Source organism: Narcine bancroftii, chromosome 11 (genome assembly GCF_036971445.1).
Source record: "Narcine bancroftii isolate sNarBan1 chromosome 11, sNarBan1.hap1, whole genome shotgun sequence".
Lineage (NCBI taxonomy): Eukaryota > Metazoa > Chordata > Chondrichthyes > Torpediniformes > Narcinidae > Narcine > Narcine bancroftii.
This window is the reverse complement of record NC_091479.1, coordinates 5,099,573-5,116,632: the sequence shown is the minus strand read 5'-3', so window position 1 is coordinate 5,116,632 and position 17,060 is coordinate 5,099,573. Positions and strand designations below refer to the sequence as shown.

The window sequence follows — 17,060 nt, the reverse complement described above, 5'->3', positions numbered from 1 at the left end:
GAAAATAAGAAATAGGAGCTGGAGTCGGCCATCGGGCCCGTCGATCCTGCTTCAGCATTCAATAAGATCATGGCTGATCTGATCAGTGACTCAACTCCACCTACCTGCCTTCTCCCCATATCCCTTAATTCCTTTTTTATGTAAAAATCTATCTAACTGAACCTTAAATAAGTTTAATGAAGTCGCCAGAACTGCTTCCCTGGGCAGAGAATTCCACGGATTCACTACTCTCTGGGAGAAACAATTTTTCCTCAACTCCTTCTGAAATCTACTCCCCTGAATCTTGAGGCTGGATCCTCTAGTTCTGGTCTCACCTATCTGTGAAAACAATATATCTTATTTTTATATGTTTCTATAAGATCTCCTCTCATTCTTCTGAATTTAAGTGAGAATAATCCCAGGTGATTTAGTCTCTCCTCGTAGGTCAATCTCTGGGATCAACCTGGTGAACCTCCTCTGGCCTGCCTCCAAGGCCAGTGTATCTCTCCTCAAGTATGGAGACCAGAACTGCACACATTAGCCCAGGTGTGGCCGCACCAGTACCTTGTATAGTTGCCGCATGACCTCCTTACTCTTGAATTCAATTCCTCTAGTGATGAAGGTAAACATTCCATTTGTGACGCCACCTTCAGGGAATAATGTATTTGTATTCCCAGAACTCTCTGCTCTTCCGCACTCCTCTGTGCCCAACCATTTACTGTACATCTCCTACCTTGGTTTGCCCTTCCAAAATGCATCACCGTACACTTGTCTACATTAAACTCCATCTGCCATTTTTTTGGTTCATTCTCCAGATCTCTCTGCAAGCTTTGAAAAACTTTCTTGCTGTCCACAACACCTCCTATCTTTGTGTCTTCTGCAAACTTGCTGATCCAATTCACCACATTATCATCCAGATCATTGATATAATGCAACAAACAGCAATGATCCCAACATGGATCCCTGAGGCAAACCACTGGCCACAGGCCTCTAACCTGAGAAGCAACCATCCACTACCAGTCTCTGTTTTCTCCCACACAGCCAATTTTGAATCTAATTTACAACCTCTCATAACCAATACCTAGTGTCATAACCTAATATGACTTATTAGTTCATTCCTACTTGCGTAAATCTGTTTCTTGATGCTGGAGAAACATTATCTCGTCTTTACTGTGCTATTTGTGATTAATGTATGAACGATAAATAAAGGTGACTTGACTTGAGATGGAGTTTAAACCAGAACAATGTGAGGTGGTTCATTTCAGAAAAACGAATTTGAAGACAGAATACAATGTTCATGGGAGGACTTTGAGTATTGTGGATGAACTGAGATCTTGGGGTCCTTGTCCATAGGACATTCAAAGCTGCTGCACAACGTTGTTAAGAAGACATCTAGTGTGTTGGCCTTCATGAACCGTGGGATTGTTCAAGATTCATGAGATATACAAGACCTTGGTTCGACCCCACTTGGAAAATAGGGTTCAGTTCTGGTCACTTCATGAATGGAAAGATGTGGATGATATAGTGAAGGTGCAGAGGAGATTTACAAGGATGTTGCCAAGATTGGATAGCATTCCTCTACGAGGAAAGGTTGAGTAAACTTGGTGTTTTCTTCTTGGAGCAGTGGAGGATGAGGGGTGACCTGATAGAAGTATACAAGATGATGAGAGACATTGATCATGTGGATCATAGAGGCTTTTCCCCAGGGATGAAATGGCTAACAGGAGGGGACATTGTTTTAAGGTGATTTGGAATAAATACAGGGGATGTCAAAGTTAACTTCATAACACAGAGTGTGGTGGAGGCAGGTACATTAGGATTTATTGAGAGGCTATCAGATAGGTACATGGAACAGAGAAAAATGGAAGGTTATGCAGTGGGGAAATACAAGACCATTAGTAGAATAGGTTATTGTTGTTGGCTCAACACTGTGGGCCAAAGGCCCTGTACTGTGCTGTGTGATCTGAGTGTTTCCAGTACCGCTTATTGTAAACAATGATCTTTTTCTGACTGTTTCTATGTCAGTTCTCTGCAGAGTTTTAGAATCTTCTCTGTAATTTAAATGTGTTTTTTTTTCTGGTTTTACTTTTCCACTATAAGATCTTTCCTAGGTCTTTCCTAGCCAATCAGAATTTGAACTTTTAGGACATTATAATTGATTGTCTTTTCCCATTCAATATAGAAAAACGCCTCTCACGAGGAATTTCTCATGCAAGTTCAGCCATTGCAACCCTGGCTCGCTCACAAGTGGCAACTGAATGCAGTAGTGAACAATTTCCTTTAGAGATGCCCATTTATACATTCCAGCTGCCTGATTTAAATGTCTACAGTGAAGATTTCCGAAGTTTTATTGAAAGAGATTTGATTGAACAGTCGACAATGGTAGCCTTGGAACAGGCAGGTGAGAAAACACCTTAAGTGGAGTGTTTTGAGATTTATAATTAATTAACATAAGACACAGGAGATTTTTGGTCTTAAATTCATGACAACAAGCTTTTGGGATCACCACTGATGTTAAGTATATTAATACGGTGGCATCATATTTACTCTATGAGTGTTTAAATTTGTAGTTGTTAGAAAGTCAGATGTTATTATTAGTAAGAGAACACAAGAACTTAAGATGCTGGAAACTTGAGCAAATAAACAGATCAGGCTATATTATATAGAGAATGACAATGTAGTGATCATATAATAATAATAAAATGAACATATAGTAATAATACAGTAATTATATAGTAATAATATAATAACCATATAGTGATAGTATAGTGATCATATAGCCACAAACGAGCCTGCAGCTGACGTGGACTTTTTACCCCCTCCATAAATCTTCGTCCGCGAAGCCAAGCCAAAGAAGAAGAGTGATCATATAGTAATATATAGTGATCATATCATGGCTTGTTTCTGAAACAAACCATGAAAGACCTCAACAATTTACATCCGGTTCCTCACGGATGGCAGTCTCTTCAATCTGAGGCGCCTGCAAGCTCACACCAAGACACAAGAGCAACTTGTCCGTGAACTACTCTTTGCAGACGATGCCGCTTTAGTTGCCCATTCAGAGCCAGCTCTTCAGCGCTTGACGTCCTGTTTTGCGGAAACTGCCAAAATGTTTGGCCTGGAAGTCAGCCTGAAGAAAACTGAGGTCCTCCATCAGCCAGCTCCCCACCATGACTACCAGCCCCCCCACATCTCCATCGGGCACACAAAACTCAAAACGGTCAACCAGTTTCCCTATCTCGGCTGCACCATTTCATCGGATGCAAGGATCGACAATGAGATAGACAACAGACTCGCCAAGGGAAATAGCGCCTTTGGAAGACTACACAAAAGAGTCTGGAAAAACAACCAACTGAAAAACCTCACAAAGATAAGCGTATACAGAGCCGTTGTCATACCCACACTCCTGTTCGGCTCCGAATCATGGGTCCTCTACTGGCATCACCTACGGCTCCTAGATCGCTTCCACCAGCGTTGTCTCCGCTCCATCCTCAACATTCATTGGAGCGACTTCATCACCAACATCGAAGTACTCGAGATGGCAGAGGCCAACGGCATCGAATCGACGCTGGTGAAGATCCAACTGCGCTGGGTAGGACACGTCTCCAGAATGGAGGACCATCGCCTTCCCAAGATCGTGTTATATGGCGAGCTCTCCACTGGCCACCGAGACAGAGGTGCACCAAAGAAGAGGTACAAGGACTGACTAAAGAAATGTCTTGGTGCCTGCCACATTGACCACCGCCAGTGGGCTGATATCACCTCCAACCGTGCATCTTGGTGCCTCACAGTTCGGCGGGCAGCAACCTCCTTTGAAGAAGACCGCAGAGCCCACCTCACTGACAAAAGACAAAGGAGGAAAAACCCAACACCCAACCCCAACCAACCAATTTTCCCCTGCAAGGCTCGATTGTGGCTGACAAGTCCGATGCGGGACAGGCAGACACGGTTGCAGCAGTTGCAGGGGAAATTTGGTTGGTTGGGGTTGGGTTTTTCCTCCTTTGTCTTTTGTCAGTGAGGTGAGCTCCACGGTCTTCTTCAAAGGAGGTTGCTGCCCGCCGAACTGTGAGGCGCCAAGATGCACGGTTGGAGGTGATATCAGCCCACTGGCGGTGGTCAATGTGGCAGGCACCAAGACATTTCTTTAGGCAGTCCTTGTACCTTTTCTTTGGTGCACCCCTGTCACGGTGGCCAGTGGAGAGCTCGGCATACAACACGATCTTGGGAAGGCGATGATCCTCCATTCTGGAGACGTGACCCACCCAGCGCAGCTGGATCTTCAGCAGCGTGGACTCGATGCTGTCGACCTCTGCCATCTCGAGTACTTCGATGTTAGGGATGAAAGCGCTCCAATGAATGTTGAGGATGGAGCGGAGACAACGCTGGTGGAAGCGTTCTAGGAGCCGTAGGTGATGCCGGTAGAGGACCCATGATTCGGAGCCGAACAGGAGTGTGGGTATGACAACGGCTCTGTATTCGCTTATCTTTGTGAGGTTTTTCAGTTGGTTGTTTTTCCAGACTCTTTTGTGTAGTCTTCCAAAGGCGCTATTTGCCTTGGCGAGTCTGTTGTCTATCTCATTGTCGATCCTTGCATCTGATGAAATGGTGCAGCCGAGATAGGTAAACTGGTTGACCGTTTTGAGTTTTGAGTGCCCGATGGAGATGTGGGGGGGCTGGTAGTCATGGTGGGGAGCTGGCTGATGGAGGACCTCAGTTTTCTTCAGGCTGACTTCCAGGCCAAACATTTTGGCAGTTTCCGCAAAGCAGGACGTCAAGCGCTGAAGAGCTGGCTCTGAATGGGCAACTAAAGCGGCATCATCTGCAAAGAGTAGTTCACGGACAAGTTTCTCTTGTGTCTTGGTGTGAGCTTGCAGGCGCCTCAGATTGAAGAGACTGCCATCCGTGCGGTACCGGATGTAAACAGCGTCTTGAAAAGAGTGATAATATAGTGAACATATAATAATCATATAGTGAACATATATGATCATATACTGATCATATAGTAATGATAATGAGAATAATTATATAGAGAATGATAAGTTTCATGTCAGAACACATTTTTGAGACTAAAGTAATAAAGGGAGATACAAACATATACGGGTGGAGGAGGGTGAGGAAGACTGGAGAAATTGTTCCTCAAGCTGATGTTTGGCCAAGGACAGACATGTTTTTGTGTGAATGGTGAGGCAAATGAAAAGGTGCTTCAGCTTCCACCTGAGGTCAGAATGTCTGGTGAAGCAGTAATTTATTCTGCGATGATCTCACCAATATGGTGAAGGCCACACTGAATGCAGTAGATTAGGTTGGACAATGTGCATGTGAAGCTTTGTCCTGAGTAAAGTTTAGGGGTAGATGTAGTAAAATACTACTTCTACGGTTGCAGTGGAAAGCGTTGAAGTGGATAGAAGATTGGCTGGGGAGAGTAGATGAGTCCAGAGAGTCACTGAGAAAATGATTCCTGAAGAAAGGGGCAGGAAGGGGAAGTTGATGGAAGTGCAAAGGAATGATGGTGGATACAGGGCCTTCAGAGTTGAAAAGTTGACTCTTTCCTGCTTCTGTCAGGAGGAGGCAGGGTGAGAATGGAAGTGCAAGAAATCGAGGAGATGCAGGCTATGCAAGTTCTCCAATTCCAGCAACATCCTGGGAAATCTCTGCACCCTCTCCATAGCTCTCACATCCTTCTTGCAATGAGATGGCCAGAACTGAACACATTATTCCAAGTCTTGTCTCACCAGAGGTTTCTCGAGCTGCAACATTACCTCATGACACTTGAACTCCATTCCCCCGACTAATGAAGATCAGCATACAGTCAACCCTATCAATCTGTCCGACCACCTTGAGAGATCTATGAATTTGCACCCCAAGGTCCATCTTTTCTTCCATTGTGTTAAGAATCCTGACATTAACAATGCATTCTGCTTAAAGTTTGACCTTCCAAATGCATCGCTTCATACTTTTCTGGATTATACTCTGTCTGCCACTTTTCCACTCAATTCTCTATCCTGTCTATTTCCTGTTGTTACCTAAAACCTTCTGCACTATCCACCCCATCTCCAACCTTTGTATCAGATTTGTCAGTTACTGTCTACAGACCCCTGCTGAATGTTGGATATGCTGTGGTCTATTGTTTTCATTATTTAATTACCCATTTACATGTGTTGGCTTTTAAGTGAGGTATGATTGTTTCCTCTTGCCATGGACCAGTTCTCAACAAGAATTAGTTTTTTAGAGAAAAAAGTGGATTAAATATTGGAATCTCATGTTGGGATTGATATTGATGGGATCACAGTTGGAATATTGTGTGCAATTCTGGTCACCCAACTATAGGAAAGATGTCATGAAGCTGGAAAGCGTTCAGAAAAGATCGACAAGAATTTTACCAAGATTGCTGGGCTTGAATGATGAGGAGAAGCTGAATGACAATGAATATGCAGGGAAGAGATGGTCATGGATCATGTGTAAACAGCAGAATTTGAGTTTTAATTCGGCATCGTGTTTGGTGAGCTGAAGAGCCTGGCATGTGCTGTACTTTTCTCAGTTCCAAACTGAGACTTTTCTCCTGGAATGTTGGAGGCTGAGGGGAAACTTTGTGGAAGTATATAAAATGATGAAGGGTATAGAAAAGGTAAATAGTCCCAGGCTAGAGAAGTCTAAAATTAGAAGACATAAATTTCAAGTGAGTATTGTGGTCATTCATTTGTCACTTGCACAAAATGTATCCTTTGATTGAAAAGAAAATCAGTACATCACATGATTTCAGAATTTTTTTTCAGTTTTATTCCTTGAGTAATAAGTTTGAGTTTTTTATGCGGGCGCAATCCCAAAAGAGGCTTTGTTGGCTGCCTTCAGTTTTCAGTGTCTTCCTCAGTACGTAGACTCCCACAGAATTCTCTAAACTGTATTTCCAAAATGCCACCTAATATAATTAATTTGAACGATTGAATAGTTAGGCAAGTTCTCAAACTTGGAAAATCTCAAGAACATTGGGGGGTCATCTTGCTAATGAACTAACTCTTGATTTTTACAGGTCGACTAAATTGGTGGTCAGTTGTTTGTTCAAGCTGTAAACGTCTTTTGCCATTAGCAACAACTGGAGATGGGAACTGTCTCTTACACGCAGCTTCTCTAGGTAACACATGTGAGAAGTACGTTCATTCTATTTTGTTGCAATATTTTGAGGTTTGACTTTAAAAAAAATGCTTGCTTGTATTAAAGGGATGTGGGGTTTCCATGATAGAGATCTGATGCTTCGGAAATCTCTTTATACCATGATGAAAGAAGGTCCAGAGAGAGATGCACTAAAAAGGAGATGGAGGTGGCAACAAACGCAGCAAAATAAGGAGGTAGATGTTTGCACTGGTTTTTGGATCAACTCTTTGTTTTGTCATGTTAAAACGGGTATTGTTATTAGGCATGATGAAGAAAACGGAACAGCTTTTGAAAACAGCTCACTAGTTTCCTCGGAGAAATTAAATATGTTTCATCTCCAGTTGCAGTCGAATCCCCTGGTCTTCTGGCAGTAAAGACCAGCATCCCATATGCCATATTAATTACCCGCTGAACCTGCAAATTCATGTTTTGTGATCTCTGCACAACAGCAGGCTGCAACTTGTCATGATGTATAAAATATTTTAATTTAGTGTGTTTCCTTCCAAAGTCGAAGACCTCACTTTTCGTAATATTGTCCTCCATCTCCCAAACCCTTGTCACTCACTTATCCTATCTACATGTCTCTATAGATTCTCAGTGTCCTCCACACAATTTGTTGTTCAAATCAATTCCGAATCATCGGCACACTTAGATGACACATTCTGTCCTCAGCAGAGGCCTAGCCTTCATCCTCCTTCACCCACACCTCAGTGAGTTCTGTGCATGCCATGATGCTGAACTCTTTTTCCAATGTCTCTGTGCCCACTTCCTCCAGGATCCTTCATCTCCCACTGCAGACCTCTTCTCCCAACTTGAACTTTCTTCCTTTTGCACTTTGTTCTGGTCTTCTACCAGCTCTGGATATTTATATTTCCAACTGTTATCGAGACACCCTCCCCTCCCCTCATTTATTCTCATCTCAGACTCTCTACTCTCCAATCTCTCCATACCAATCCCAACCTCGTTATCAAACCTGCAGACAGAGGTGGCGCTGTTGTGGTCTGGCGCATTGACCTCGACCTTCTTGAAGCCAGATGATGTTGTTGTGGTCTAGCACACTGACCTCTCCCCTTAAAGCCCAATGACCAAGCAAAGATAAACAACCTCAATGACCATCTGAAGTGCTTGATGGCTCAAAACCTCCTGCAGCTAAACAAATCTATCATCCAATTTTCCCCCTCAACTCCACCAAAATTATCTCCAGTATCCTTGGTAACTTAACCACCCTCATTAAAGTACACGTCAAATCCCTTGGTGTGATATTCCATTTCACCTGAAGTTTGAAAAACAAGTCAAGGCAGTAGTAAGAGTTAGCTTTTTCCAGCTCCACACTATGCCAAATTCAACTCATCCCTGTCACTGAAACTTATCCATGCCCTCATTTTCTCCCGTTTGGACTGCTCTAACTCTCTATATACAGGAATTAGTCAGTTGTCATTATCCCGTTGCAACTGGTCCAGAATGCTGCAGCCAGGCTCCTCACAGGAGCCAAGAAGAGGGATCATATCACCCCTATTCTGGTCTCCCTCCACTGGCTGCCAGAATGGCTCAGAAAGATTTTAAAGTTCTCCAGTTTGTTTACAAAGCCCTTAATGGACTAACCCCCTCTTAAATCACTGATCTAACTCCCTACTCCACATTAAGACCCCTCAGATCACCCAATTTAGGGCACTTGGTTGTTCTGTGCTCAAATCACAAACTTGGGAGATCACGCCTTTGTTATTGCAGCTCCCAAACTGTGGAACAACATTCCTTCCTCCATCAAATCAGCCCCTTCCTTTAACTTTTAAATCCTGGTGCAAGTTTTTACTCGCAAGAGTTTTGAGGTGATTGTTGATTCTAACCATGTGGTATGAACAATTTTGAACCTCAGGGACCCGTTTGATACTGCACTTTAAATAGCAGATGTAATTATAATCTGTACAGCACTTTGGTCAACGTGAGTTGTTTTAAATGTGTTATATACATAAACGTATTGTCAAAGATATGTACAGAATGAAGTGGCAAAATCCTGCATAGGTACATCGTATATTTATCTTCTTTCCAGGCAGTGGACCCGATCTTCTTAATCACACTATTCCCCATAAAAATTGGATGAATTTAGGGTGCCAGTGGTAATTTTGTTGTCATCATCACCATTCATATAATGTGTCCATTAAATTAATTGCTTTCCCAAACAATTTGAATTTTGTAAAATTCATTAAAATGTGGCAACAAATTTAAATGAACTACCATTTTCTCCCTTGACAAACTAGTCTGGTTTGGTGTACACTGAAGAGGAATGGGAGCGAGAGTGGAATGAGCTGCTTAAACTTGCATCCAGTGAACCTCGGACGCACCACAGTAAGAATACTGGCACCAGTGGTGGGTAAGTGGACTGTTTTGTTGAGTTCAACTGTTCACTCTAATTTTAGCATGTTTGCTGTTGCAGTGAGTTGCAAATATTGACGTGTCTTATCCCAATCACAGATTTTCTGTTCAAATACAAGGTTTTATTGTTAAATCGTTTTATTTGGTATAAATTGGGACTGCTTGCAAAATGATAAAGTTCATTATCCCCAGTGTCTTATCAATGCTTGTCCCTCAACTAGAATTTATACAAATTGGCTGGTGTGCGACCTACATTACTTTGGTAGATTAAATGGAAGTTATAAAAGTTACCACCAAATATCTTTATTAAAATATAATTCAGTATGGACTTTTGTGTTCTGGTGAATTCTTAGCTTCTTCGATGGATGGACATAAAAAAACAAATGTTCATTCTGTTTAAAGAGGTGGTCTGAATTGATACACAGATTTTTGCCTATTAGAGATTTTTTTTGTGAACTTTTTAGTCAAGATTTAGTATTACCAACAGAAATAGAATTATTATTAAATAAATTATTTTCAGAGATGTATAAATTATTACAAAAGAAGGCTCGAAAAGGAGTTCATAAATCAAAACATAATGGGAGGTAGATTGAAATAAGCAGATCGATGAACATAGACAGATTCAGATATGTAAAGTGAGTATAAGACAAGGACAATAAATGTGAGATATTGTTCGTTCAATATAATTTTATTCATCCATTAAATTTAAAAGCACAAAAGTTACATAATATAATTTATATTTATTTAGATTTATGTTTTAGAAGTGGACAAGAAGTTGGTACTTTTTTTGCATTCGACTTGGCAGTGTTCCACAATTAAACCTTTTTGGCTTGATTTGGTTAACTTATTACAACAAATAACTGGAGTAAGATTCCCACAGGATCCAATATTATTTATATTGGGAGATGTGAGAGGGATTAAATCTAAATTAAAATTGAATAGGTATCAAGTAAAATGTGATAAAATTATGCTAGAAAATATATTGCTATAACTTGGAAGTCAGATACTAATCTGGGAATGGAGAGATGGCATGCAGAAGTTCAGAGTTGTATTCCACTTGAGCAAATCACTTATAATTTAAGAGATAAGTATCATACACCTTGTGAAATATGGAGTCCATATTTACAGACTGTTGGTATTAAAATCTAAATAAATCTCAAACATTCCTTTTATATACTTAAAAGTATTAGAAAGTGAAGTACTCCTGTTGTGATTTTCTTGTCCCTCCTTTTCTTTTTTTAGTTGTGAGGGGTGGGGGGGATTTATAGGAGGTTTTTTTCTTTATTTTGTATTTCTTTACTTTCTTTTTTTAATAAAATTTGTCCACATGTATTTGGATTGTTTGAAATATTGTGATATGTTTGCTAAGTGGTTTTATATGAAATAAAAATTTTAAAAAAGGTACAGTGTGCAATTCATATTGAATTGGTTAATTTTCATTTATTGAAGCATTATCTTTCCTTATCACAAAAATTGAATTTAAAAATAAAATAAGCTAATTGAAGGTAGTTGAAGGTGCATATAGAGATGGACTCTGTTTCTTCTGGAGGATTGATAGAATGGTCCTTATTGTGAAACACAACAGTTTTTGGAACATTGAATCCATGTTAAATTTCATAATTCTGTCTTCTCAATGCTTGATTTTTTTCATTGATCTTTGATAAAGTTGTAATAACAAATCTGGAAAATAAAATAGCACTGCTGCAATGGGAGCACTGCCACTAGTACAGACCTGGAAGAAACAGCGCTATCCTTCAGGGTCCTACTGCCTGATCATGATGCCAAAAGCTCCTTACAGGTTTTGGTGAATGGATCAGACAGTGAGGAAGAGTCTCAAAGCTTGCATTGGGATCGAGACGAGCTGGAAAAATGCAGATGGAATTTAATGTGGAAAAGTGTGAGGTATTGCACTTTTGGAGGACTAACCAAGATAGAACGCAAGGTAAGTGGTTGGGGAGTGAGGAGTACAGTAAAGCAGAGGGATCTGGGAATACAGATACATAATTCCTGTGAAGCGGGGTCACAGGGTTAGGATTAGGGTAAATGAGGTTGTAAAGAGAACTTTTGGCACATTCACCTTCATAAATCAAAATATCACCAATAGGAGTTGGGATGTTATGGTGAAGTTGTAATAATACAATAGTGAGGCCAAATTTGGAGTTTTGGTCACTTTACGACAGGAAATATATCAATAAGATTGAGAAATTGACGAGGATAGTGCTTGAGGAACTGAGTTACAGAGAAAGGTGAAACAGTTAAAACTTTATTCCCTGGAGTGTTGGAGTATGAGAGGAGAGGTTTACAAAATTATGATAGATAGGGTAAATGCAAGCAGACTTTTCTCACTGAGGTCAGGAGAGAAAAGAACTAAAGGACATGTGTTAAGGGTGAAATATTTAAGGCAGTGGTTCTCAACCTTTTTCTTTCTACTCCCATACCACCTTAAGTCATCCCGATGCCATTGGTGGTCTGTTATTAGGAAGGGATTGCTTAAGGTGGTATGTGGGTGGGAAGGGAAGGTTGAGAATCACTGCTCTAGACCTAATTGTTATTGAAAAATTGTCATTGGCCCATTTCCTTTGGAGTGATGGAACTGTGCACATAGTGAGTCAATTCGGTGCAATTAAAACAGGGGTTTTAAACATTTTCTTTCCACTCACATACCACCTTAAGCAATCCCTTACGAATCACAGGGAATACTTAAAGTGGTACGTGAGTGGAAAGAAAAAGGTTATGAACCACTGATTTGAAGGGAACATTAGGGGATACACAGAGAGTGTGGTGAGTCTAGGACAAGTTGCCAGCTGAAGAATTCAGGCTTGATTCTGAATTGAGAAATTTGAATAGGTACATGGATGAATCAGAAACTAATTGTAAATAAGTTCATGACCATCTTTCTGTTAATCATGTAAAATGCTTTGGAAATGATGTGAGTAAAATGGAATGAGCATAGATGAGTCAGCGTGGATCTAGTCAACTGAGGAGCCTAATACTCATGCTGCATAATTTGGAGATCACTTAAATGACATAATTCTCTCTATTGAGTACTGGAGCACCACAGGGCTGCATATCTAGCCCTCGTTTGACTCACTTAACAGCTACAGCTGCATTGCTTGCTACGATAGCAACACCATTTTCAAATGTGCTGTATAGAAAGGAGTAAGGAGTCAGCAATTCAGGAGGGAGATTGAAAACTTGGCTGAATGGTATACGATCAATCATCATTGGGAGGTCAGAGGTGGAGAGGGTGAGCAAATTTAAATTCCTGCGCGTCACTCTCTGAAGACCTTTCCTCAATTCAAGATACTAATGTCATCATGAAGAAAGCACGTCAGCGCCTCTACTTCCTCAGGAGTTTGCAGAGGTTCGGTATAACCTTTGCAAACTTCTGGCAATGTGTTGTGGAAAGTGGGCTGACTGGCTGCATCGTGGCCTGGTGCAGGGGTTCCAATGCCTCTCAGTTGAAAGCCCTGGATACAACCCAGTACATCTCAGGCAACCCCCCCCCCCCCCCCCCCACCCACCACCTGCCTCAAAAATCCTCCTTTTTGCTCTGAGAAAATCTGCATGGAATGTTGCCGCTGGAGAGAAGCAGCAATCATCAAGGACCCAGAACAACCTCTGTTCTCACGACTGCTATCAGAAAGATGCCACAAGGCTCGTCCCCCCCGGTTCAGGAACATTGAAGGACTCTTGGGTTGCACATTATTTATTATTGAATGGTTTTTCTGTTGTTACAGTTTGTTTACATTTCTTTCCTTGTTCACATTGATCTCTTTTGGATAAGAATACTTCTTAACACGACCAAGAAGTAGAAATGCTGCCTGGCCCTCAAGAAAAAGAATCTCATGTGATGTGATGTCACGTATGTGCTCTGACAATGAACTGGAACTTGTCATGGTGATGAACACCCAGCAAAATCTGATATACCCATGAGACAAGCAAAGTAATTGCTACATATTACCAAATATGCTTGAGGTCAGTACAGAGAGCTCTGTATTGTTCAAAATAAATTGAAAATCTAATGGAAAAACCAGGCTCCACTGCTGGAAATATTCAGTTGATCAGATTGTATTTGCAAAGATTAAAACAGCAATCTGCCACTTAATTATTCCTACACAGTCATGTGAAATTCACTATAACTAAGCAGCTTATTGAGTAGATTAAGATTTCAGTCGAACAGCACGACTTTGCCTCCCATCCTTCTCTCAACATCTGGCTAGCGGAAAGAGAATACGGCAGATTACAGCTATTCTCACAGCTTCTTTGATCTGTGTTGTAAGAGGTCTGTGGAAGTTTGTAAATTCTCCTGATGACAGAGTATGTTGACAGAGTAGGTAACTCTGGTTTCCTCTTAAAGTTCAAATTTATTGTCAAAGTACATACATGTCTTCATTGTTCAGTTCATAGATTGTTGTTAATTATCCATTTCACATCATAAGTGATGAAAAATATCGAAAGAAAGTTGGGCCTGTGAGAGAATGAGTTGCATGGTACAGATGAATGGGAAGGGTGGAATAACTTTACTGTTACCAGCATAAACTACTGGCCTGTGTTGTGTAACAGAAGTAAAGAACCATCTGCCAGCGAAGCAAAAACGAAGTGCATAACCTCATTTGATGTTACGCTCCAGTTCTCTACTGTAAGATTACAATCTGCCTCAAAAGTCCTCCTTTTTCCTTTGAGAAGACTTTTACTTTTCCATTGATTTAGGTACGAGAAAACTATGGCAAGCAGGGTGAAAACTAATCCAAAAGAGTTCTACAAATATGTTAATGGTAAGAGGAAAGCTAGAGACAAAATTGGTCCCTTAGAAAATCAGAGTGGAAAACTGTGTGTGGAGCCTAGAGAAATGGGGGAGATATTGAACAGTTTCTTTTCTTCGGTATTCACTAAGGAGAAGGATATTGGGAGATGTGGGATAAAAAAAGCAAATTGGGTAAATATGGGGAATATAGAGATTACAAAAGGTGTAGTTTTAAGGCTTTTGAAGAATATAAAGGTGGATAAGTCTCCGGGACCAGACGGGATCTTCCCCAGGACATTGAGAGAAGTGAAGGAGGAAATAGCAGAGGCTCTGGCGGTAATTTTCCAAATGTCATTAGATATGGGGATAGTGCCGGAGGATTGGCGCATTGCGCATGTGGTTCCGTTATTTAAAAAGGGTTCAAGGAGGAAGCCTGGCAACTATCGGCCTGTAAGTTTGACGTCTGTGGTAGGTAAATTAATGGAGAAAATTCTTAGAGATAGTACTTATAAACATCTGGATAGACAGGGTCTGATCAGGAGCACTCAACATGGATTTGTGGGAGGAAGGTCATGTTTGACCAATCTGATTGAATTTTTTGAAGAGGTGACTAGGAATGTGGATGAGGGTAGCGCAGTGGATGTTGTCTATATGGACTTCAGTAAGGCCTTCGATAAGGTAACACATGGAAGGTTAGTTAGGAAGGTGCAGTCTTTGGGTATAAATTTTAAGATAGTCAAATGGATTGAACATTGGCTGAAAGGGAGAGGCCAGAGAGTGGTAGTGGATAATTGTCTGTCAGGTTGGAGGCCGGTGACCAGTGGTGTGCCTCAAGGATCTGTATTGGGCCCATTGTTGTTCGTTATATACATTAATGATCTAGATGATGGGGTGGTGAATTGGATTAGTAAATATGCAGACGATACTAAGATAGGTGGAATAGTGGATAATGAAGAAGGTTTTCAAGGATTGTAGAGGGATTTGGGCTGCTTAGAAAAGTGGGCTGAAAAATGGCAGATGGAATTTAATGCTGATAAGTGTGAGGTGCTTCATTTTGGTAAGAAGAATCAGAATAGGACATATGTGGTAAATGGGAGAGCATTGAGGAATACAGAAGACAGAAAGATTTAGGAGTAACGGTACATCGTTCCCTGAAGGTAGAAACTCACGTGAATAGGGTGGTGAAGAAGGCTTTTAGTATGCTGGCCTTTATCAATCATTGCATGGAATATAGGAGTTGGGAGGTGATGTTGAGATTGTATAAGACGTTGGTGCGGCCTCATTTGGAGTTCTGTGTGCAGTTCTGGTCGCCTAATTATAGGAAGGATATAAACAGGGTGGAGAGAGTGCAGAGAAGGTTTACCAGAATGTTGCCTGGGTTTAAGCATCTGGAGTATGGGGAGAGATTGGACAGATTGGGTCTTTATTCTTTGGAGCGTAGAAGGTTGAAAGGGGATTTGATAGAAGTATTTAAGATTATGAAAGGGATAGACAGAATGGATGTGGATAGACTATTTCCGTTAAGAGGAGGAAAGATTAAAACAAGAGGACATGAGTTAAGAATTAAGGGGCAGAGGTTTAGAGGTAACATGAGGGGGAACTTCTTTACTTAGAGAGTGGTAGCTGTGTGGAATCATCTTCCGGGAGAAATAGTGGCGGCAGAGTCAATTGTATTATTTAAGAAAAGGTTGGACATGTATATGGATGAGAAGAAGATGGAGGGTTATGGGCATTGTGCAGGGAGGTGGGACTAGAAAGGGGTGTTTGGTTTGGTGCGGACTAGAAGGGCCTAATGGCCTGTTTCCGTGCTGTAATTGTTATGTTAACAATATACCTCTATTCTGATTAAATGTCAATTTCCTTGAAATAAATATTCTGCAATATAATTTTATTCTTACTTCACTTTCAATGAAGGATTCTTAGCTTGAACTAGTACAACATGTCAATGCATCATGGGTAGTGAAATGTTGGTTTTCTCTGGTTTGCTCCCGTAGTTTTTATGGCCTCATGCACATGCATTGAAGTCGGGTTGTGGAAAGGCATTTGGAGGTTAAGGTGATCTTGACCTCATTTCCTAGTCCCTCTGCACCTGCAGATGAAATCATGGTTGCAATCAATTTGCCGTGCTCTCTTTCTGACAGCTCGATGTTGAGGCAAGATAAGATAATCTCACCAGTTGTGATATTTCCCCTCCCCACCCCCAAAAGATGGAAGGAAGCAGCTTGGTGCACTAAAACTTCAAGCATATGAATTTAAAACACATTACCTGCGCTCAACCAGGGAGGTGCACAGGTTTGTTTTATTAAGTTTATTTTATTGTAGAAGTTTTGTGCTACTAGATAGAGTATTCTTTTTAAGGCTTGCCCCTGGACCAGGGAACAACATGAATTCATCTCTTACATATTGGAAGTTGCTTGCTATTAGTATAGATAGTTTGCAGAAAAATGATCATTTTAAATCAAAAAATCTTGCTTGAGAATTAGTTGGAGCATTGTGTTGGATGCTGTCCTCTCACTTCAGAGCTTGGGTTCAAACCCTGTTCAGTTCAATAAGATCAAAAATAACCTGTGTTTTCCAGCTGCAAAGGTTCCATTTGAAATGACTCAGAACTCACAGCCTCATGAATACCGAACCACACCATGAAACAACCAGCCAGAGCCAGTTAACAAGGATGGGGGATATGAAATATAATATTAGACGGTTAGGACTGAGATACTTTGCTGGGACAAGATGGAATCTTCTTGCTCTGCATCTCTATGTAACATATGTAAGTTGGATGTACTGACACCAATTATTGAGATGAAAATTGTTCTGT

General features: G+C 41.0%; 1 protein-coding gene across 5 annotated transcripts in view; it reads left to right on the top strand.

The window, feature by feature from the left end:
- LOC138745374 (OTU domain-containing protein 7A-like) overlaps positions 1-17,060 on the top strand; it is a 76,311-nt gene that overhangs the window by 49,206 nt on the left and 10,045 nt on the right. For 4 of the 5 annotated variants that reach the window (XM_069902347.1, XM_069902348.1, XM_069902345.1 and 1 more), the window contains 4 exons: positions 2,162-2,380; positions 7,007-7,108; positions 7,195-7,322; positions 9,384-9,496. In XM_069902347.1, coding sequence (XP_069758448.1) covers positions 2,162-2,380; positions 7,007-7,108; positions 7,195-7,322; positions 9,384-9,496 — 562 coding nt within the window. The remainder of the gene's footprint in view (positions 1-2,161; positions 2,381-7,006; positions 7,109-7,194; positions 7,323-9,383; positions 9,497-17,060) is intronic. The other variant, XM_069902349.1, reaches the window with a different exon arrangement.